Source organism: Phacochoerus africanus, chromosome 9 (assembly GCF_016906955.1).
Source record: "Phacochoerus africanus isolate WHEZ1 chromosome 9, ROS_Pafr_v1, whole genome shotgun sequence".
NCBI classification, from domain to species: Eukaryota; Metazoa; Chordata; class Mammalia; order Artiodactyla; family Suidae; genus Phacochoerus; species Phacochoerus africanus.
The window spans coordinates 34,470,366-34,493,561 of record NC_062552.1 but is presented as its reverse complement, the minus strand read 5'-3'; the positions used below and the strand labels follow the sequence as shown (position 1 = coordinate 34,493,561).

General features: G+C 55.4%; 1 protein-coding gene across 1 annotated transcript in view; it reads left to right on the top strand.

Moving 5' to 3' along the window:
• The first annotated feature begins 1,866 nt into the window (after window positions 1-1,866).
• MDGA1 (MAM domain containing glycosylphosphatidylinositol anchor 1) overlaps window positions 1,867-23,196 on the top strand; it is a 60,359-nt gene continuing 39,029 nt past the window's right edge. The window contains exon 1 of the mRNA XM_047796118.1: window positions 1,867-3,115. Within this exon, the coding sequence (XP_047652074.1) occupies window positions 3,049-3,115 (67 nt within the window). The 5' untranslated portion in view covers window positions 1,867-3,048. The remainder of the gene's footprint in view (window positions 3,116-23,196) is intronic.

Below are 23,196 nucleotides of genomic sequence, written 5' to 3'. Positions count from 1 at the left end.
CTTATGTACAGAGAAACGAGACACCAAGGCTTTTTACCAGGAAGCACATTGAAGGTATCCTAGGTCCGTGGTATGATGGGGATCATTCGATCATTTTAACAAATCTTTGGCTGGCATCTGCTGGGTGCCCAGCACTAAATTGTTTTTGGTTCCCTTTGGACCTACAGGAAAGGAAGGAGCGAATAAAAAGGAGGGGATGGAGGAGGTGCAATCAAGTAGAAGTTGGCTGGAGAACAAGATTCTTCAAATGATCTCGGACTTCCTGAGACAGAAAGGGAGGTGAGGAGGTGTCACCTGGAGGCACGTCCCCCCCACGCACCCACCCCCGCCTGGAATTCCTCCTGACACCTCACACTCCTGCTGCCCCACCCGAGAAGTTGGGGGCACGTGCTCCTGTGAGGGGCAGCCCCTGGAAGGACAGGAGAAGAGGGACCCAGCAGGAAATGGGCCTAGGAAACGGATGGCTTATTTTTATTATTTGAATTTTTGTTTTGATTTACAAACTGAAACATTGTCTTTTTGGTGTCCATTCTTTTGAGTTTTGACAGATGCGTAGAGTCATAGACCACCATCACACCCCAGAGATTAAACAGTTCCGGGGGTGGGGGGAGGGTTGGTAATCTCCCGGCTTGTTAGCTGCTGCGGTTTTCCGCGCTCCCACGGGCCGCCCTAATACAATCCTGGCGCACACGCCGAGATAAATAACGGCGACAGGTGGAGCAGGTGAGATTAGCCAGACCGGGGTAGGGGGAAGCGGTCGGAGGTGCGGGGGAGGCCGCCCGCTCTGCTTCCTAGCCTTTGCCTCTCCCCGCCGGCGTTCGGGAACAGCGCTCTTCCCACCCCAGCTCCCAGAGGGCCGGGTGGAGGTAGCGGAGTCCGGGAGCGCGAGACCTGGCGGCTGGAGCCGGCCCCTGGCTTGGCTGCTGAAAGAGAGGGCGCCTCTGGGGCGCTTGGGCGCGCTTGAGGTCCTGAGGGGAGGCAGGATGGGGAGAGGGACGAGCTGGGGAGAATGGAGTGGTGGCCTGGGGAGCTCTGGCTACGGGGTCCTGCCGACAAACCTGTTGGCAACCTGTGGGCAGAGGCATGGGCAGGAGGAGCTCTGATCTCGCCCTCTCCGCCCCCGGCTACTCCAGCTGCTCCGGCGAGGGCCCCCACGCCGGACGCGGGGAGAGGCCTCGGCATGTCTGGAAAGGGGCGGGGCTCGGCCGGGGGCGGAGGGACTCCCGGGCGGAGCAGACAGCCCTGCAGACCCACAGCAGGCGACCAGCTCGCGCGCCTGCAGGACCCCGAGCACTGCTGGCGCCCCGGCCTTTCCCTTCGACCCTCGCTTCAGTTCCCCTCCCCCACCCCCCGCGGCAAAGTGCGAAACATTTACAAAGTGTGCAGTGCCCCTCAGGCTAGGCTAGAGTCCCCGGGGCGAACGTCCGTGTTTGCCTAGCTAGCGTACTGGGATCAGTGCACCCGGTCTGGGTGAGCAAGGGCGGGCGAAGAGCGAGTGTGTGAGCGCGCTGCAGAGCCCGCGCCAAAACCCTTGTCCCTTCGCCACTGTCCTCTGGATAGATGGATCCATTTCTGCTTTCTGACATTTTCCTGCTGGGGGTGGGGTGGGGGCGGAGAGAGAGAAGGGGGGAGGAGAGGGAGAGAATGAGAGAGAGAGAGAGAGAGAGAGAGAGAGAGAGAGAGAGAGAGAGAGAGAGAGAGAGAAAGGCAGTCTGCTTCCCCCAGCCCTGTTTTGTTTTCTCTAATTGGTCCTGGGGGAGGCGAGGAAATTGGACAGAGGCTGGGCCGGGCGAGCTGGGCTGCCTTTAATTGGCTCCTTTTTTTAACTGGAGGGGAATCAAACAGGAGAGCGAGCGACAAAGGGTGGGAGAGCGAGAGACCGAACGAGGAGACGCGAGGAGGAGGGAGGAGAGAGGGAGGCGTGTGGGGCGGGGTGGGGGGAGAGCGCGGAATGAAAAGCTCGGAGGAGGGGGAAAGCAGCACAGCGGAGCCCAAGTTGCCGAGCGAGCGGAGTGCTCCCGCGGCCCGGAGCCCAGCGGCCGCCGCGCCCGGGAGCCCGGCCCGGCCCCGCCTGCTCTGGGCCCCCGCTGGCGGAGGCCGCCGGGCGGGGGCGGGGACGATCAACTTGGGGCGCGGCGCAGTCCGGTTTTCCCGAGAGCGCCGAGCCCGGGAGAGCCTCGGGCCGCGTCCAGACGGCGGGAGCGGAGCGCGACGAGCGGAGGAGGCGAGCGGCTCCCGCGCCGCAGCCCCGGCCTCGGCAAGAGCGCGAATATTTTTCAAACGACTCAAACTTTCCTTCTTTCCCCGCGTTCTGGGGTCTCTCTTGAATGGAATTGCTCTCCTGAGTCCCGCGGGGCGCCAGGGCGCGATCGCTCCCCGAGGTTCCTCGGTGGCTGGGCTAACTTCGCGGACTCGGGACCCGTGGCTCTAGCCCCTCGGCGGAGCCCAGCCCTTCTCCCGTGCTCAGGAGGGCCAAAGCCGGGGCTTTTTGCCTCCGAGAGGACGCCCAACCCGGCCCCCTTGGGCCAGGCCGTTGAGCCCCCAGCACCAGCCGCAGGACTGGAGACAGCGGATTAACCCGAGAGGAGCCCGGGCCTCCCCGCCCCCGCTCCGCTGAGGGGCGTCCCCTGGGCGGGGAAACGACAAGTTTGTCAGTCGTCGGTGGCCTGTTGGATCCAAGAGCCTCCGCCCCTGCAGAGGGGTCCCTGGCGCCCAGAACACCGAGCAGACACTCCTGGAACCCGGGGAGGCTCGGCAGCCGGGCTCCGTGGGCTGGGGCGCTGGCTGCTGCGCCGGGAGCGCGGAGGCACCCGGGGCCGGGCCAGCGCCCCCTGCGTCCCCACGCGGGCAGCGGCCCCGCCAGAGGAGAAACCCGGCTCGCCGCCACCGCCGCCTCCTTAGTCTCCCGGTCTCCATCGCTGGGGCCGCCTACTCCGTCGCCTCTCCGGGAACGGGAGACGCAAGGGGCATCGCGGGGCCCCGGCGGATGCGCCCCCCGCCGCCTCTCGGGCTGCGCCGCCTCGCGGGGATGAAGCACCGGCCGTGAAGATGGAGGTGACCTGCCTTCTACTTCTGGCGCTAATCCCCTTTCACTGCCGGGGACAAGGAGTCTACGGTAAGAGCCCGCGTGCCGCTCCAGGCCGGCTTAGCACCGCGCGGAAACTTTGCAAGAGGCGCAAAGCGCGCGCCGCCGGGGTTTGGTGGGTACCCCGGCTCAGACTCTGGAGTGGATGCCCAGGTCTCCGCCCTTTTCCAGAGCTCGAGGAGATCGAGCTAGCTGCTCCAGAGCACCGAGACAGGTCGTATGGTCTGGCGTGAAGCCGGGGATGCCAGGGGAGGTGGTACCCACTTTCCAAACCCTGCCAATGGCAGGAATGACTCGGAACCCTTGAGTGCACCCAGCTGGCTCGGGAGACCCTGACGGACCGCACACCGGCGGCTGGGGAAGGGACTTGCACTAAAACCTCATCCTCCCCTGGCTCGGCCTCTGGTGTGGAAGCCGAGCGAGGCACGATCCAGAGTTGCGCGCGGCTTGCAGGCGAGCTGGCTGCCAGCACCGCGGCCGAGCGGCGGGCTCGCCTTCCCCGCTTCCTCTGGGCTTCGCTTCTTTCACTCGGTTCCAGACAGCCCGAGCGGATGCAGGCATTCCCTAGATTGGGCTCCTAAGACCCCAGAATCCCTTTTCGGACCACTCCTGAGCCAGTTAGTTAGGTCTTTCTGTTGCCGGTTCGCGGCCACAAAACCCCAGCCCCACCTTCATTCTTGCTGCGCGCACGCAGGCATTCAGCCACGGTCCCCAGGAAAAGCAAACACTGCACGCACTCATCCGGCTACGTGTCCAAACTCTGCCTCCTACCACGCAGCTTTGCTCCCGCGTCCCCACACCTCGCTCTCAGGCGCCAAGAGGACTCTGGTTACCCCTTCTCCCTTCTCTCTCGTGGCTTTTGCCGAGGAAAGATCCTGCAAGTCGGCATCATCCCCTCAGGATCATGTGGCCTCAACCCTCTCAGGGACCCTCCCTCTGAATTCTGGCAGCCAGCAATGCCCTGACCCACAGCGCGAAGTCTTGGGGCTTAGTGGCCCTTACTTTACTTTCTCCTCACTGCAGCATGGTCTGTGTAGGTCACTTTTTTGGTGATGAGTGGCTCAAGTGGGGGAAGAATCTCTTTCCCTCTTTCTCTAGGTCGAGGGCCTAATCATTTGCCTTTAGATCAGGAGAGGGTTTGACCTATTGTGTTGGGGGGCAAAGGCACAGGCGCTGCCTGCTCAGCTGCCAGCCTCAAGTGCAGATGCTAAATGCTTCTTTCTCGGGGTGCTTGTTCTGTTTCTTTGAGCTTGGAAAGAGGGAGGGGGTACCCTGGGGGGTGTCTTGGAAGTGACCTCCTCCTGGTCCTACTCAGCTTGCTGGCTGGGGCTTAATTCCCTGGGGAGGCTGGCCCAGGCTTCTGGCCAAACTCTGCTTCTTAATTAGTTTGTGTGTTTCTTCCTGCCTGGTCTTTTACATAGACCAGAAAGGGCTGAAAGGAGGAAGAAAGCATCAGGGACTGAGAGAGGCCAGGTTGTGGCATGGAGGCCACTGAGCCGGTCCCAGTCCCCGGGGCAGGGGAAGATGTCTGAGCGCCCTGGGAGGGTTCTCTTTCTCCTTTCTCCTCAAGGTTTCCCAGCAGCTTCACTGCCTCCTTAAGAGGTGGCCTAAGGAGGGACCCTTTGCCTTCTCACCACACCCTGGGGCTCTGGAGAGTGATGGGAGCCCTCTCTGTTTGCTGCCGTCTTCCAGCCCGCTCCTCCCTCCGAGTGCCCTTGGGCAGATCTGGCAGGCCCATCTCCTGTCCAGCTCTCTCCTCCAGCGTCTTCAACCTTCTCCAGGGCAGCTTGGGACCCATCTTGAAGAAGCTCCCCTGAGCCTGGCCTGGAAACCCCAGCAAAGAGGGCAGGAGGTGGGACAGTGGTCTCTGTGGACCCTGAATCAGAGTGCTTTGGGGCCAGGATTGAGCCACTGGCTTCTGTGTCCCTCTTTCTCTGTGTTTTCTCCATGGCCTCATGTGCCTGGGACCCAGCTGCTCTCACTCAGGACAAATCAAGGTGGGCTGGGTGCTCCCAGGCCAACCTGGGCTGCTTAGGTGACATTCTTCCCACTTGCCCTTTGAGAGCATGGAGCCTCAGGAGAATTGCTTGGTGAAAAGTCTTAATCGAGGTGGATGGAGAGAGTGGAACATTAAGGATGAGGAGGAGGATGGCCAGAGGCTGCTGAGTTCTTTGTGATCCTAGAAGCTTTGGCCAGGAATTGCAGAGAGGAGAACCCCTGCATCCTTGGGTCTGGGTTAAGAAATAGTATGGAGAGCTAGATCTTTTGCTCCCTACCCCCCAAAGCAGATGAAGCAGCTTGGGAGAGTAGAGTGTAGGGGTGAGGGGTGGTCACTCATGTCTGTCACTGTGTGTCATCAGCCAGCATGGTGCCTGGCACACAGTGGAAGCTGGGCAAATATTTGTTGCGTGAATACAGGGCCATTGCTGGGGGGAAGTTGAAGTGCTTCTTGAAATTCTTTCTCCCCAAGAAGTCTGTCTAGGATGGTTTTCAGCAGGGTAGCCAGGTCTCTTTGAGAGCCTCTGCTTAGGGAGAGTCATGGTGCCCTAGGCTGGCAGCTGTAGGGGACCTCAGCTGCCCTGGTGGTGAGGAAGGAGGCAGAATGTTATAATCAAGGCACAGAAGAGAAAAAGTGTGTCCGGGGAAGGGGACCCCAGCATCTTCCCATCCTGTGTGGCTGAGGGAGGGGCAGATGAACATGAAAGCTGAATTGAGGAGAGGGAGGAAGATCAGGCCTGGGCTGTGGGTCTCTGCTGAGGCTGGTAGGAGGCAGGTGCCTGGAGCCTTATGCCCGGCTTCCCTGCGTGTCCTCTTGTGTCGTCTCTGAGGTCCGTTGTTGACAATAGAGCTAGGGAGGTACTCTCAGTCTGGTCAGGTGGCTTTGCTCTTCTTTGGGACACAGATGCTACAGCAGCTGAGTACTGGACCAGATGGTCCATTTGGAACCGGTCCCCTCTTCGCTCCCGCCTCCCAATCTCCTTACCCGGTTTGTTGTGCTCCGGGGTGGATCCTGTAATCTGCTTTCTGGCAAATCAGGGGTTAGGGAGTGGTGGGCTGGCCCCAGAAGCCTAGTTCTTTGACAAAGGCGGTAGCCAGTTGATGGAGGAGGAGTATCCTGTGTGTGAATTGCATCAGAGAGCACCCGCTACTCCATCCTGGCTTCCTCGCCTCCTCCCATAGCTGCTGAACTTCCAGCCAGGGGTAGATCAGTGGGACTCCTCTCCCTTACAAAAACACAATAAACCCCTGGATTATTTAATATGCAGGAGTGGGAATTGACATTATCCTTAAGACAGGTTGTTTGCAACTTACTGGTGGAAGTCAAAATATTTCACCAAAGGTGTCATCAGAAACTACTATCCTATGCTAATTTTTGTGGGAACATGAAGACAGATGTTGAATAATTTGACAAGAGCAACATAGCTTACAGAATTATCACCAAGTCAGGTTTTTTTTTTTTTTTCTTCCCCTCCTCTGAGGGGTTCGGAGAGGGAATTTCAGGAAGTGTGTCTCCCAATGCCATTTTCTGGGTGCTGATCTAGGTATGGGCCCTCAGGGTTTTTCACTACAGTTTCCATCCCATGCCTTGAAACTGGCTGTCCCCTGGAAAAGGAAGTCATGCCATCAGAAAGCTCTGGTCCCCCAGGGCAAACAGAGGCTTGGGGTTTTCTAAATGCCCTCAAGAAGGTCCATGCCTCTCTCTCTTCGCTGCCCGAGGGAGAGAGAGGGCCTCATGTCCGCAAATCCAGGCTGTTTTGTTTCCTTTTTCTCTGCACTCCCACCCCTCCAAGTTGAAGTTGGCCCCGGAGCCAGTCTGAGGTCTCCCCAGGCTGGATGTCAAGATCCATATGATGGTCAGGATCCTGTCCTGCAGGCTGGAAATCTGTGCTTCCTGCTTTCGAGGGGACTCTGCGGGGTGGGGGTGGGGTGCTCGGGAGAATTTTACTAGCCAGGAAAGCACCTTTGAGGGGCAGGCTGGGGACACGCCAAGGGGCCTAATTGTAATTGGCCAGGCCTGGTTGTGAGCTACTGGGGCCAGGGTGGCAAAGCCTCATCTAGAGCCTGGTGTTAGCTCTGCTTTGCTGGAACATGGAGGGATGGGCGGGGGGGCTCCATAGGGAGAATGGAGGGAGCTAATCACAGCCGCCAAGGCCCGGCAAATGAATGATGCAGGAAATCAATACCTGGGGGCGGGAGTGGAAATCCGGGCAGTGGTAGCAGCCACGGCTTCTCTGGCTGCCCAGGAGGCCCAGGCGGGCCTGGGAGAAGTGAGACAGAGGCGGGAGTGTGAGGACCTCCTCTCCCCCACCGCCCCCCTCCCCTTCATCTGCCTTGCTCTCCCTGGCTCTTACCTTTCATCGCCTTGTGGGTGGGCTCAGGCAGGTTGGGCCAGGAGATGCCCCACCTGGCAAAAACAGGTAGAGCCTTGGGATTCTCAGTCCTGGAAGAGCCCTCCCCGTCTGACCTGCCTCTGGACACCTGAGCCTGACCAGGCCTCAGGTGCTGGGCTGTGCCTGGGGCCCCTGCCCTGTGCGGCTGGCACTGCCACTCCAGATGTGGCCAGCAGGGGGAGGGCTTGGCCACCACATTGCTTCTTGCCTTTCCTGGGCTCCCTTGGCCTCAAGCGTCTCAGTAGGATGAGAGTTATTCTAACTTCTTAGCCTTAGGGCCTTCTGAAGCTCCAGGTCTCCCTTCAGCTCCTGTGTCCCCACCCCAAGGGTCCCCAGTGGTTTTGACCTGTGGCCAAAGCCCCTCTTCCTGCACCCCAGGCTGGAGGAGAGCTCTTTGGTGGGGCCCAGGAGGGTTGGCCCCTGGCCCGGTGGCACTGAGTGCAGAGCAGGGGCTGGTGCCTTGGCAGAGCTGTGAACCTGGTGTGGCTCCTCATCTGCATCTTCCTCCCCACAGTCAGAAGGCCCTGTTCTGCAGGCACCCATCTGCGGTGGCTGGCACTAGGTATTAAGGGGCCCCTATTGCATGTAAATGCTGGTATGGAAGGCAAGAGTGATGCTTAATTCAAAGGAATGAATCTTTTTTCCGTAAGCAATGAAATCTCCCTTTTCCACAAGTCTATGAGCAACACGTGTTCTTTGCAAAGACAATCAGAGAAAACATATATGTATAAGGAAGAAGGTAAAACTCACTTGACATCTCACTGTGCGTTCAGTGGTGAGTCTTCAGGCATCTTTTTGTGCAAAGAGGAACGAACTTTTTAGGGAGGCTCGTGGGTTAAATCAACAGCATCTTACAGGTGTGTAAATGCCATGTGCCTTGCCAGGCATTTTCATGCCTCTACCTCTTGCGATTCCGTCACATTCTGAGAGGTCAGAACGTCAGGACGTCAGGTCCTATTGTCCCTATTTAACAGATAAGGAAACCAAGTTTCTCAGAGTTAAGCGACTTGCTCAGGGTTACACAGCTGGTAAGAAGTGGCTGGGAGCCTCGATCCCAGTGGATCTTTGGATGGGGGGGTAGGAAAACAATATGGTGTCCCTCTCCTGATTCATTGAGTGTTTACTGAGTAGCTCCGCTGAGCAAGGCCCTGTTCTGAGCATTGACAGGGCTCCTGAGATAAATAAGACGGAGGCTGTGCCCTCAAGGAGAAGGAGAGGGAGGGAATCGGATACAAGATGGTGGTTCCGAAGATCTTGATAAATGCCATGTGACAAGGGCAGATAAAGGACTGTGGGAATTCAGAGGTGAGGAAGTGACTCCCAAGGCCTTGGGAGGGGGGATTGAATCAGCCTTGACAAGTGCAAGTAAGGACTGAGAAGAGCATCCCAGGTGGGGGGCTCGTTCTGGTAAAGGCACGGAGGATATAGAACTCAGGTATGTAGGGGGAGTGATGAGTCGTTCATTGGGGCTTGAGCGTGAGTTCAAAGGGAATGGGGGCCGTTAGAGTTGGAACAGTAAAGAAATAATAATAAACATTGCTAATCTTTACCGGCCAGACTGATATCATGCCTTTTTAATCCTTCCCACAATCCCTTAAGAGCCAGTCACTGGGCAGCCCATTTTACGGGTGAGTAAACTGAGGGCTCAGAAGGACACAGTTACTTGAACAAGTGGCAGAGCTGGGCTTGAACCCAGATTTGCTGACTATAAAGCTCATGCTTGGGGGTGGGTAGGCTGGAATCTTGGGTTGGGAGATGATGTTGAGAGGGTCCCAAGCACGGAGATGGGGTGATGTGAGCCCAGGTAGTTCATATTAGCCCCGGGCAGCCATGCAGCTTTGTATTTGAGGAGGTTGTGGTCAGGAGGAGGGAGACTGGTCGGGAGATTCCACTGGAGAAGCTGTAGTGAGAGCTTGAGTGGAGGCGGTTGGGGAGGGGGGCGGCTGTGGGAACAGAGAGGAGGGAGTGGGTATGAGCACTGCAGCCAATCGACAAACATATGAATGAAGGGTCTGTATGGGGCACTTGAGATATTTGGTGAGAATGACATGCTCTTTTGCAAACTGAGGGGAGGCAGGCAGCAAACAAGTCAGTGAATAAGTATATAATGCATTCTATGGTGATGAGTTCTATTTAAAAAAAAAAAAAGGGCAAATCGGCTAAGGGGACAAAGTGTGGGAGACTGTGATTCAAATTCATGTATATATAGTTGGGGGTAGGGATGGTCCTTGAGTTGGTGCCCCCAGAGCAGAGACCTGAAGATGCCCAAGGGAGGAAGGAGGAAGCCCTGTGGATATTGGCAGAAAGTGTGCTCCTGGCAGGAGAATAGCCAGTGCAAAGGCCCTGGGGTAGGAACAAGCCTGGATTCTTTCGTAACAATGAGGACTCCAGTGTGGCTGGAGCAGAGTGAGCCATGGGAACCAGAGTAGGAGGCCGGATTTGAGAGTTAATGGGGGAAGATTGTTTTCTGCCTTGAAGGCTATGTAAGGACTCTGGATTTTATTCTGAGAGGTGGGGGCCCTGGAAGGGTTTTGAACAGGGGAGGGACATGAACTGACACCTTTTTAATAGAATCCCTCTGGCTGCCATGTAGAGAATAGACTGTGGGAGGTTGGATCTGGGGGCGGGGGTGGGGAGGATCCAGGCAGACACTGTTACAAAAGGCAAGAAGTGAGACTGTGCAATCACTAGGTCCCTGTTTCAGGGCTCAGGGGAGGGATAGACACTGACAATGGCTCTGAAGTTTGGTGTTGGGAGGCTTGGCACACAAAGGCCATGAGGTGAAGCAAAGGTCTTGGGAAGTCCGGCAGGTCTGGGCAGGGGAGTGAAGTAGTTAAATGCCTAGCCTTCCCGGTAAGAAACCAGGTCTGAACTCTAGCTCTGCCCTGCACCTGCTGTGGGAGCCTGAGGAGTTAACTACTTGCCTGGGAGGCCCTGAGCCCTGTGCCTGGCCCTCAGCAAAGCCTCGAAGCATAGTTTTATTCAAATGATAATGTGGCATTCCAGTTGTGGTTCAGAGGTATCGAAGCCAACTAGTATCCATGAGGATGCAGGTTCGATCCCTGGCCTCCATCAGTGGGTTAGGTATCCGGCCTTGCCATGAGCTGTGGTGTAGGTCAGACTCAGCGTGGACCCAGCGTTGCCGTGGCTGTGGTGTAGACCAGCAGCTGCAGCTCCAATTTGACTCCTAGCCTGGAAACATCCATATGCTGAGGGTGCGGCCCTACAAAGAAGAAAAATAAAGGCAATGCCCGTGCGGTTTTGAAGTTGGTGTGGTGGGATGTCCGGGAGAGATGCTGACGGAGCAGATGTACATGAAGGGTGCTCGGGAGAGAGACTGGTCTTAGAGATAGATTTGCACATCGGGATTTATGTGCCCAGAACGATGTGGGTTGAGGCCACGAGGTGGAATAGAATGTCCAGGGAAGAAAAAGGAGAGCGAGAGAGGAGACCAGGCTGAGACCAGTGCCCTGGGGGTAGCAGGAGAAAGAGGAGACAGGGCAGGTGTCTGCATGGGGGTAGTGGGACACCCTAGAGAGGACAGGGACCAGAGAACCAGGGGAGGGACGGAGTCCATGGGACAAAGGGCCATCTGAGGTGGGGGAGGAGGTGGAGGAAGGGCCATGTGGGGCCTGGGGGCCCCTGGGGAGGCAGCTGCGGCACAGAGCGGGGCTCCTCCAGACCCAGTGGGGTCCTCGAGGGATTTTGGGAAAACACTGATTCAGCAGGTCTGGGGCTGAGCAGAGCTTCAGCGTTTCTAGCAGACTCCTGGGTGATGCCGATGCTGCTGGCCCGTGGATGGCGCTTCGAACAGCAAGGGCAGACAGGAAAGAGGCTAGGCCTCGAATGGGAAGCCTAGGGCTGCGGGGCCGGCGGGCCACTGGCTGCCTCTGAAGGACTCTGACCCAGGAGCCTCACCTCTCTGAGCCTCAGTTTCCTTGCTGGGAAGGTTGCTTCAGGCACACCCACCTCTCAGGTGACAGAGGAGCCAGGGCGATAGCTCTTTGTCCCTCTAAGGCAGACTATGGGGACTCTGTTTCACTGAGGGGTGGCAGGCAAATGGCTGGGAACCCGACTGGCTGTGGGAAGCTGGGGCCGCAGGGGCGGGTGACCTCTGGGGTGGGGGGTGATGTGGGGGGCAGGAGGGTGCTGTTTGGCCAGCTTTGGAGAGTCTGCCCCGGGCTCTCGGTTCTTTCCCCGTGAGATATGATTATCTGGAGGGTTGGAAGCCATGCAGAGAAGTGGTTCTCACCCCGGGCTGCATGTCAGAACCACCTGGAGAGATTTCTCGATAGCAGCTGCCTGGCTCCGCCCCCCAACCTCCTGAACCAGATGCTCTGCAGGTGGCACCAAGGCAACTGTGGTCAGAAGAGCTTTCCAGTTGATTCTCAGGCACAACTGATGTAGACACTGCATCTGAATGCATTAAGCCCAGACAGAAGCCTTTCCCCAGGGTCTTTCTGAGGCCACTTCTGGGTTTTCCAGGTCACTGCCCAAGCTTTGTTTCAACCGTGCTCATCTGGACCCTGGGGTCTTGAAAAACACTGCTTATTATTTTTTTTCAGTTATGAGCAAGGGGACTTCTTAGTGTAGTAGTTCTAACTGGGAAGGGTTACAAGTTTGAGAGAGTGGCCTCTCTCACTCTGCTTCTAGCCAGAGAATTTCTAGTCCTGAACCTAGAGAGGCCAAAAGAAACTGCTCCAGAAATGTTGTTTTCATTGATTTTCAATACATAAATTCTGTTACCTTTTTGAAATGTGGTCCTTTTGTTTACTCTCTTCTCTTTTTTTGGTTTGGAGAAAAATGAAAATTTCAAAGCTGGACCACATGGTAGCAATTCAGTGTTAACCAAGCCAATATGTAGTGAGTAGCTGCTGATGGTCTGGAAGGGTGGTGGGTGATGTGGCTGCAGAGGTGAAGGACACCTGCCCCCCAGGGGCTCGCAGTGGAGTGGCGGAATGTAGTTTTTTTCCAGCATCCTCATTTTCTAGATGAAGAAGCTGAGGCTCAGCTTGAATGACTTGGTCAAGGTCCTGCCATGAGCAGGTGGTGGAGTTCGGACGTGAACTCAAGCCCACCCAATGCCATATCTGGTGTCTACCTACTGCCCCAGGTTGGGAGTTCCCGAGGGCAGTGTTTGTTTTGTTGTTGTTGTTATTGTTGTTGTTCTCCAGACTGTGCTGTGGAGGATGGGTTGCTGATGGAAGCAGCATGAGGCCCCTCAGTCCTATATCAGTTAGGAATCACATTCTGTTGCCAGAACCCAAGACCTGACTATAGCATCTCAAACAAATTCAAGTGACTTTTTTAAGTCTAGATGCAGGTAATCCAGGGCTGCTATGGTGACTTCTTGGTCATTAGAGATCCAGACCTCTCTCATCTTGTTCTGATCTCCTTACATTGGTGCTTCTCAAATCTTTTGGCATGTTAGAATTACCTGGGAGTGTTTAAAAATCTCAATGCTGAGACTCTACTTCAAACCACTGCATGCCATGGCCAAAAAAATCTCAAGTGCCTAGGTCATACCTCATACCAACTCAATCAGAATGTCTGGGAGTGAGAACCAGACATCAACATTAAAAAAAAAAAAAAAAATCCCAGAGTACCCATCATGGCACAGTGGTTAACGAATCTGACTAGGAACCACGAGGTTGCAGGTTCGATCCCTGGCCTTGCTCAGTGGGTTAAGGATCCGGCATTGCCATGAGCTATGGTGCAGGTCGCAGACGCAGCTCAGATCCTGCGTTGCTGTGGCTCTGGCATAGGCCAGCGGCAACAGCTCCAATTAGACCCCTAGCCTGGGAACCTTCATATGCTGCAGCAGCGGCCCTAGAAAAGACAAAAAAAAAAAAAAAAAGAAAAAAATCCCCAGGTGATTAAGAAATCCCCAGGTGCAGCAAAACTCAGGAACCCTTCCTTAAGGCATTTTGCCTCAAAATCACCAAAGGGCTGCAGGGGCTCAGCCATCATGGCACATTCCAGGCAGAAAGAAGGGAGGAACATTGAAAGACTGAGTCATTTACCAGTTGAGTCAGTTTTTCCAGAAGCTCCTTCCCAGTGTGTCTGTGTACATCATATTGGCCATCCTTAGATGTAGATTGGCTGAGAAATAATAGCCTTTTCTATGGACACATTCTCACCCAAGAGAATATCAGGGTTCATTTAGAAAGAAGGGGAGGATGGATGTTGGGTCGGTAGCGAGCAGTCTTTCCCGCAAATCCCCACCTCAGGATCAGCTGGCGTTTCTTGAAATGAGAGGATTTAGAGGGATGTCAGCAGTTGCTCTTCTCCCAAGCTCTCCCTACCCTGCCAGCCTCGCTCAGGTGAGGGGAGGCTGTGGCTGCTCTGAGGATGCCAGGGGAGGACCTCAGAGAAGACTGAGGCCCAGAGCATGGGAGAGGCTTGCTTGGGCCCCCCCAGACATTTATGTGAGTCTCCAGCTTCCCACCTGCTGGGTCCCCTGTTGCCTCTTCCCCACCCCAACACGCTGTCCATTCCCACTGCCATGAGCTTGTTCATTTCCACTGGTTGGTACCTCTCTCCACTAACAGGTAGCTCCTCTCAGTTCCAGCCTCAGGAGAGCTCTGTGGATGCTCCTGATTTGGGGGAACAGAAACTGAGCTACTCTGCTAGGAGCCACGGGCCAGAGAGTGATTGACCTCATCTTTCTGCCTTGCAGCAGGCCCATACCCATGTGAGCCCAGGCAACCCCACTGCTGTTTGCTCAGTGTCTGGTCCTTCATTGGGAAGTTCTTCTCATTGTCTGACCTTATTTCAAGTTGCTATAACATTACCTCTTACCAGGAAGATTTAGGAGCTGAGGTCTCTGAGTTGAACTTGAATACCTCCTTGACCCTGAGACTTTCCTTAGGTGATTCTTAGGAAACTCTTCGTGAAGGCACTTTCCCCGTCTCTGAGAGGGACACTGGGAGGCTACAAGTGGGGAGGGAGCTGGAGTCTGGTGGCCTCATCTCTCTGGGTTTAGTTTCAGTGTTCCAGCAAAATCAGGGGACCCTTGAGGAGGCAGTTTATCTCCAGCAAAATACACAAGCCCACAAGGCAAGCTGAAGGTCTGTGCTGTCAGACTTGGCTTTACTCTCCTCTCTGGAATAAAGCCACATGCTAGACACAGAGAAGGCCAGGAGAATAGAGGTTGAGGCTGTGGCAAGAAGTAAGCTTAGTTGCTGGCCATTGGCCTTAAGTGGCCCAGAGGCAGATCTTTGAGATTCCGGGCAGGAAGAGACTGAGACCAGAGAAAGTAAGTGGCTTGTCAAGGTCACACAGCAATTAGGTGCCAAGGCTGAAGTTAAGAGGACATGTTAAGGGACATTCCAGATGGAGCCTTCTCATTCTCCTCTATGACCCGGTAGGCTCAGGAGAAGCCAGGCTCTGTCTGCATGGCATTTATAAGCTCATTTCATGCCCACATCTCTATAATGCTCCCCTCCTCCCCGTGAACTCTATTTCTTATTCCCATTGCATTGGGACTGCAGGATCTGAGGTTCACTCTGGATCCAGGACTCGTGGTTAGATGTCAGAATCCTTCCGTGCAATGTCAGGGAGGCCCTGGGAGGCCTCCCTGTGGGTGGAGGAGGCAGCCAGCTTGGCAGTACGAAGGAGAGCTTGCGTCCAGTCTCCTCCAGGTCCTACATCTCTGTCACATGGATTAAGTTCCAGCTTAAAGTTATTATTCAGGTGAGCTGACAGAAACATGGGCACGGTTTCCAGAAGTTGGCTCTGGGACTATCTACCATCCCTGAAGCCATTTTCCTGGGGTTGGTTGATCAGATGAATTGGATCTTGAGGTGCTGGGATTCAGGCAAGGAGGTTGCCAAGGAAGTGAAGGGTGGAGGTAAGGGATCATGGTAAGATATTCGAGCCTGTGTGTGTGTGTGTGTGTGTGTGTGTGTGTGTGTGTGTGTGTGTGAAGGTTGTTAGACAATATGAGGGCCCTGGGCTGTGGCCAAGTAAGATTTTTAATGATGGACACCTTGATGATCAAAATTGGCTTGGACTCACAATCTTGGCTTGAGTTTCCCAGAAGCAGATCCTGAGATAAGGAGCCAAGGGTGGGCAGTTTATTTGGAACGTGAACCCAGGAAGCTCTGGGAGGGGAATAGGGTGAAGAGACAGGGAAGCAAAAGAACCAATAGAAGGTTCCTTTTTAAGCCAGTCACCACCATGTTCCCTGGGGACCTCTGGGACATTGTAAAGCACACTTCAGAGTTACCCCGCCATGGGGATGTGGGGGTTGGGGCATGTATACACTATGTCTCATCTGTCACTGGTTGAGGGCTGCCCCAGGGGGTGTTAATTTCCTGGTATTCAGCCCTCCGCACACACAGGCAGCACACACAGGAGCACACACAGGCAGCGCGAGCTCTAGGGGCCAGAGCCAGCTTCAGGCAGAGAGAGGAAGGTGCTGGCAGGTATGCTCTGAAGTGGTTGGGGGGGTAGGGAGGGAGTAGGGGGCATCGCCAGCCTGTACTACCTCCTGCCTGAGCCATCGGTCTTGCTTTTTCAGATCCAGCCTGCTCTGCTGGACTCTTTGTTCTTAGGTCTTGTCTTCTGAAATGTGTGTATGAATCAGCCCTGATTCCAGGCTGAAAACTCTCCCCTGCAGCCACCAGCCCTGTGAGCTGCTCATTTGCCTCCTTGGATTCTGGGACCGGAGCCCCAGCACATCCATTTCCCTAAGACCTTCCTGAGAGGATCCAGGGAGGCCTCACAGCTGGGAAGGGCAGAGTTGGGGGTCACTGAGGACAACTCCGAGTCTCCAGGTCCTTTGGACATTGCAGGAGAGGCACGAACATTAGCTCCCTACCTGCTGAATTCAAAACTAAGAAAGAGATGGGGACAAGCTCTGAGAGCAGAAGATCGCCCCTTCTCTCTGCAGGCAGGATTCTCTGTGGGTAACGAGGTCTGTTGCATTCTGTCCCTTCCTTCTCCAGTGGGCCATGACCAGGCCAGCCTGCCTCCCTGAAGATCCCTGTGCCTTCTGGGTCAGGATCAGAACAGCACCTCCCTCCTGTTGTGAATTTCTGTCTTTTCACTACCAACTGGGACCTGGGATTAATTAATTAAGTAAATATTTACTGAGCACCTCCTATGCTCCCAACACTGTTCTAGTTCCTAAGGAGTCAGCCTAGAGCAAGACAAAGAGATGGTCTAGAATCATAGGCTTGTGGAATCAGAGCCTGGAGGGATCTTAGGGCAAAATGAATCATTTGACAGAAGAGAAATCTGAGGTAGAGAGAGGCCACACAGCAAAGAAGGAGCCCAGCTTGGAATCCTGGAAGGTCAGAGGTAACAGGCCTAGGGGTCCCCTGGCCCCTGGCTGCTCAGTTTTTTTTTTTTTTTTGGTCTTTTTAGCTATTTCTTTGGGCCGCTCCCGCCGCATATGGAGGTTCCCAGGCTAGGGGTTGAATCGGAGCTGTAGCCACCGGCCTACGCCAGAGCCACAGCAATGCGGGATCCGAGCCGCGTCTGCGACCTACACCACAGGTCACGGCAACGCCGGATCGTTAACCCACTGAGCAAGGGCAGGGACGGAACCCGCAACCTCATGGTTCCTAATCGGATTCGTTAACCACTGTACCATGACGGGAACTCCTGGTTTCTGCCTCTTAAAACTGAGCAGCCAGGGGAGTTCACATTGTGGCGCAGTGGTTAACGAATCGACTAGAAACCATGAGGTGGCGGGTTCGGTCCCTGCCCTTGCTCAGTGGGTTAACGATCCGGCGTTGCCGTGACCTGTGGTGTAGGTCGCAGACGCGGCTCGGATCCCGCATTGCTGTGGCTCTGGCGTAGGCCGGTGGCTACAGCTCCGATTCAACCCCTAGCCTGGGAACCTCCATATGCCGCGGGAGCGGCCCAAAGAAATAGCAAAAAGACAATAAATAAATAAATAAATAAATAAATAAAAAATAAAGAGGCAGAAACCAGTGGTCAGATGGGAGTTCCCTTGAGGCACAGTGGGTTGAGGATCCAGCATCGTCACTGCAGTGGCTTAGGTCGCTGCTGTGACATGGGTTTGGTTCCTGGCCTGGGAACTTCTATATGCTGTGGGCACAACCAAGGACCACACCAACCTCTACCTGCCAGTGAACACACCTTCTCCCTCACATCTATCTTCCAAGTCAGATCTGGGCTTTAGGTTACTGAAGGGAGTGTGTGTGTGTGTGTGTGTGTGTGTTTATGCACGTGTGCATACATATGGCTTCACGTGCCAAGGCCAGCAGGCAGGAGACATGAGAGGGTTTCTCCAGATCAAACCACCCCACCTTCTGGGGCATTCAGAGGCTGCAGCGAGTTCTCCCCATCCCTCCTGCTTCTCCCCGGCTCCCCTGCAGCCATGGCCCCAGGCATTGCCCACTGGCACAGCGGGAGAGCTCCACACCAAGGGATGCCCTTATGTGCCTGAAGCAGCTTGACACCGACACCGGCCTGGCTCACTCCCTCGCTTTCGCAGGAGCTGAGGGAGCAGGGGGCTCTGAGGCTGCCCAGGCTGAGTGTGGGCTGCTTCCCCCCATGGCCAGTCTCCTCTCCCTCATTCCCTTGGAGCTGAGGCCAGTGAAGGCTGTAGCTCCTCCAGGCCCCCCTGCAGGATTATAGAACCAGGCTGAGGGGTGAAAGGAGTGATTGGTGGGGAGCCCTGGCTGCTGGTGGAGATCACTGTGTGTGTGTGTGTGTGTGTGTGTGTGTGTGTGTGTGTGTGTGCGCGCGCGCACGCGCGCAGAACCAGTGACATGAGATAAACTGCTCTCACCAGGCTCCTCAACAGGAGCTGAATACATTGCCCAAGCCCTCCCTGCCCTGGGCACAGACGCTTCATCAGTACTTTTCGTTCACTCATAGATACACGTGGGCGTGTGTGTGCTGAAGGTGTGGGTGCGTGTGACAATGCACACAGACCGTGTGTTTACGTGCAGGGAGTCATGTGTGTATGTGGCGGGGGACTGCAGACCTCCTTGGGGACTTCTCGGGTCCACCTTTATCCCACTGCTCCTCCGGGAAGCCCCTGATCGTCCTTGCCTTGTTTCCCAGCTGGGGGCAGGAACGGGCATCCAGCACTTAGGACCATCACTATAACCTGTCCAGCCTGGGTTATAGCTGCCCCCGCCTCCTCTAGGAGACCTGAAGTGGGGGCAGGGACAGGCCGAGGCTGGCCTGAAGCTCCTGGCTAATTTTCCCGGCCTCCATCGATCCAGCAGCTTCTCCTGAGTCTATTAGCAGTCGGCGAGTGAAAATATCCCCCATCGCAAGCCCTGACCTGAGACAGGGAGGAATCCATAGCAATTTGTTCAAACAGAGGAAAGCGTTTCCCTCTGATTTGTATTCCAATTTATTCCAGGCAGGAAAGGGGTCAGGGTGGGGGGATGAGCCCTGGCACGGCCAGAGCTGGGCCCAGGCCACCCCCTCTGCCCCCCATGCCAGCCCGGGTGGCAGCTGGTGCTCTCCATGGTTCCTGGGGTGGGGGTGAGGAGGGGAGGGTGGGCCCCAGCCGGGGGACGGGAAGAGAGACCCGCCAGCCTTCCCAGCAGGCCCCGCTTGGCTGGAGAGCTCAGTTGTGGGTTTGGTTTTTACAAAATACAAAGCCGCCCGCTTGGAGCCTCTCTTCCCAGGCACTGGGGCCTGTGCCAGGCGTGCGCTCACCCGCTGTGCCCGTGCCAGGGTGGGGGCTGGGCTGGGCGCACAGACACAGTGGCCCCAGCTGGGCTGAGTGGCTGGGATGCTTCTTCTCCCGAAGTCCTGCCCAGCCAGCCTCGGAGGAACAGAGCTGCTCAGGCTTGGAGGGGCTCTGGCACCTTGGAAAGGCCCCTTGCAGGGCAGAGGGGCCCTCAGAGGGAGCCCTGAGCACATCTGCGGTGTTCATGCCTCACTCCAGGTCTGAGCAAACTGGAGTTCACGCTTGTCCTAACCAGGAAGTCTCTCGAGCACCTGTGATAACAAGGGCCCTGGCTGACATGTATTAAGTACCAGCCACTTGCTGGGCACTGTGCTAACGCCGCCAAGCCCCCAGCTTTTGCAGGGCCCAGGCTTCTTCCTGCACCTCATTTTCCCGCATCTTCTGCATGCTTCCGTCACCTCCTGCACCCACCTCTGCTCAGTGTTTCTCAGTTTCTCCTGGGAGTCCCTTCTCTCTTCCCACTTGAGGGTGGCCCTAGTGATCGAGGGGCTCAGGATGGGTGCCTCTGCAGCCCCCCTTTTCCAGAGGGACTTCACAAACAGGCTAGCTGCCTTTCTTCTGGGTCACTCCTCTCCGCCCCACCTCGCCTTCCCCGCCCCGCCAAGGGCCCCAGCCTCTGCAGAAGTGGCTCCATGGCAACCAAAGAGGAGGATTCTGGGAAGGGTCAGCCAAGTGGTCCTTCAGCTCCCCCACCCCAGGCCCCTGCCCTCCACCGTTTCCATTCCCTCCTGCCTCAGCGCCCCCAAGGAGCAGAGTAACTGGAGAAGTTCTTCACACTGAGGTGTCAATGACTAGCAGCTCTGAGGTCAGCTGTCGCACATGACTGCCAGGCTCCATGACACCGCCAAGGTCTAATTTCAGAAGCACGCAACTAAATATATCAGAGTCCATGAATAGTCGTCTCTCTCACTCAGGCGGGAGTGTAGGGAGGCAGCGTGGCCTGAAGGCTCGGATCAGAGGCTTCTGAAATAGATCAGGGTTCGAGTCCTGCCTCAGCGGCTCTTTGGTTGTGTAATCTGGGCAGGTTGTACTCTGTGCCTCAGTTTCCCCAGGCACAAGACGGTGATAATAATAGCACCTTCTTTGGAGTTCCCATGGTGGCTCAGCGGTAACAAACCTGACTAGTATCCATGAGGATGCTGATTCCATCAACACCGGATCCTTAGTGAGGTGCAGGAAGAAGCCTGGGCCCTGCAAAAGCGGGGGGCTTGGCGGCCTTAGCACACTGCCTAGCGAGTAGCCGGTACTTAATACATGTCAGCCAGGGCCCTTGTTATCATAGGCGCTCAAGAGAGACTTCCTGCTTAGGACAAGCGTGAGCTCCAATTTGCTCAGGAGGTTAAGGATCTAGCGTTGCCGTGAGTTGTGATATAGGTCGCACACGAGGCTCAGATCCCACATTGCTGTGGCTGTGGTGTAGGCCGGCAGCTGCAGCTCCAATTTGACCCCTAGCCTGGGAACTTCCATATGCTACAGGTATGGCCCTAAAAAGAAAAAAAAAACCCCAGCGCCTTCCTCAGGGGGCTGTGGCAAGGCACCACTCAGTGGGTTAAGGATCTGATGTTGCCCTGAGCGTCAGTGTACATTGCAAACGGCTTGGTTCTGGTATTGCTGTAGCTGTGGTGTAGGCTGGCAGCTGAAGTTATGGTTTGACTCCTGGCCTGGGAACTTTCATATGCCTAGGGTGCAGCCCTAAAAAAAAAAAGTTTCCTTTGAGCTATTTTACCAGTTGGGAGATAGGTGTGTTTTGCACCCAGCCGTTTACTTCTCTCCCCGTCGCTGCCCGTTCCAGAACTCACGGTCCTCCTAAGAGGCAACTCCCCCTCCTCTGTCCTCAGCCCCTAGGAGCCTCCTAATGGCAATGATTTTTCTGTCCCTTGCTGTGATTGAACTCTGGGCCAATTGGCCTCCCCCATCTACAGGTCCTTCACTTTTTCTCCCCCAGCCTACTGGGTTTCAAGTCATTTACAGGTTGTGCAGAGGCTCAGCGTTATAATCAGATCCTACGGTGCATGCCACTTATGTGGTTTCTAAAATTTTAGCCAAAAAAGGTGAGAAATCCTTCAATGATGGAGAAAAAAAAATAATGAGAATACTTAAGGTGGGGGGGGGCAGGTATTACATTTCCATTTCCTGGTTTATAAATATACTGGATGGTAAAGAAAATATGTTCTCCAACTTTATGCCTCCAGAATTGACTCTTGAAAAAAAAAAAAGGATTGTTCATCCCTTTCAGGAATTTAACATGCTTTCCCTCCCAGGGGTGTTCTCCTTTCAGAAGGGACACAGAAGGAGAATGAACAGGAGTTCCTGTCGTGGTGCAGTGGTTAACGAATCTGACTGGGAACCATGAGGTTGCGGGTTCGATCCCTGGCCTTGCTCAGTGGGTTAAGGATCCCGCGGTGCCGTGAGCTGTGGTGTAGGTCGCACATGTGGCTTGGATCCCGCATTGCTATGGCTCTGGTGTAGGCCAGCAGCTACAGTTCCGATTCGACCCCTAGCCTGGGAACCTCCATATGCTGCGGGAGCAGCTCAAGAAAAGGCAAAAAAGAAGGAGAATGAACAAGTGACTATTTAATATGCCAGTGTTGATGAATGTGATGAAGAGCAGACAAAGCAGGGAACGGATTGAGAGTGGTGCTGGAGGGGGCAGGAACGCCACCTTAAATAGGGTGGTCAGAAGAGAGCTGAAGGAAGCGACAACGGTGTGAGCTCTGGACGTCTGGGGAAGAGCAGTCCAGCATAGGGAGCTGCAAGTGCAAAGGTCCTGAGGTGGAAGTAGGCTTGGCCTGCTTGAAGGGCCACAGGAAAGCAGCACGGCTACAGCCCAACGGGAGGTGGGGATGGCAGCAGATGCAAGGCATGGCAGGCAGTTGAGAAAAGCTATGCCTTTGACTTGAAGTGGGATGGGAGCCACAATAAGATTTTGAGTGGAGGAGGATTGAGAGCTGACTTATTGTTGTAGGGATCCCTCTGGCTGCTTGTGGAGAACAGACTGTACCAAACAAGGGAGGAAGCAGGGTAGACCTCCGGATGGAGGCTGCGGTAAAGATCCAGGCTGGAGACGGTGGTGGTGGCTAGGACCAGGTTGGTGTTGCAGGAGTCAGATTAGGAATCAGTTCCGAAGGTCGAGCTGGTGGATTGGGCATGGGGTGTGGAGGAGAGAGGTCAGAGGTGAATCCCCGGTTTCTGGCTGATGGTGTGTTTTCGCTGATGGTGGGTGAGGAATGGCTCTCAGGCACTGGGGACGTTGAGGGGCACTACGTGTCACCCTCCCGAGGTCAGGGGTTGTGGAGAGAGGCAGAACGCTAATGCCCCTTGCATCTCTGCTCCCTGGTTTGTTTGGGTTTTCTTTTGGCTTCACCTGAGGCATGTGGAAGTTCCCAGGCCAGGGATCAAACCTGCACCATAACAGTAACCCGGCCGTGGCAGGGACAACACCTGATCCTTAACCCTCTTGGCTGCCAGGGAACTCTTGCTCCCTGGTTTTTAACCCTTCAGAGTTCATTCTCCTCCCACCTTCTGAGCTGGGGTGAAGGTCCAGCCTGGAAGAACTAGGCGAGGGCTGCTTTAAGAGCTTTCAAGCAGGAGTTCCCGTTGTGGCACAGTGGTTAATGAATCTGACTAGGAACCATGAGGTTCTGGGTTCGATCCCTGGCCTTGCTCAGTGGGTTAAGGATCTGGTGTTACCGTGAGCTGTGGTGTAGGTTTCAGATGTGGCTTGGATCCCGCGTTGCTGTGGCTCTGGCATGGGCTGGCCGCTACAGCTCTGATTAGACCCCTAGGCTGGGAACCTCCATATGCCGCAGGAGTGGCCCTAGAAAAGGCAAAAAAGACCAAAAAAAAAAAAAAAGAGGTTTCAAGCAGTCAAAGAGTTCCCGCTATGGTGCATCAGAATCAGCAGCATCTCCAGAGCACTCAGACACAGATTCAGTCCCCGGCCTAGCACTGTGGGTTAAGGATCCAGCATTGCCGCAGCTGGTAGGCATAGGCTACAACTGCAGCTCAGATCTCATCCCTAGCCTGGGAAC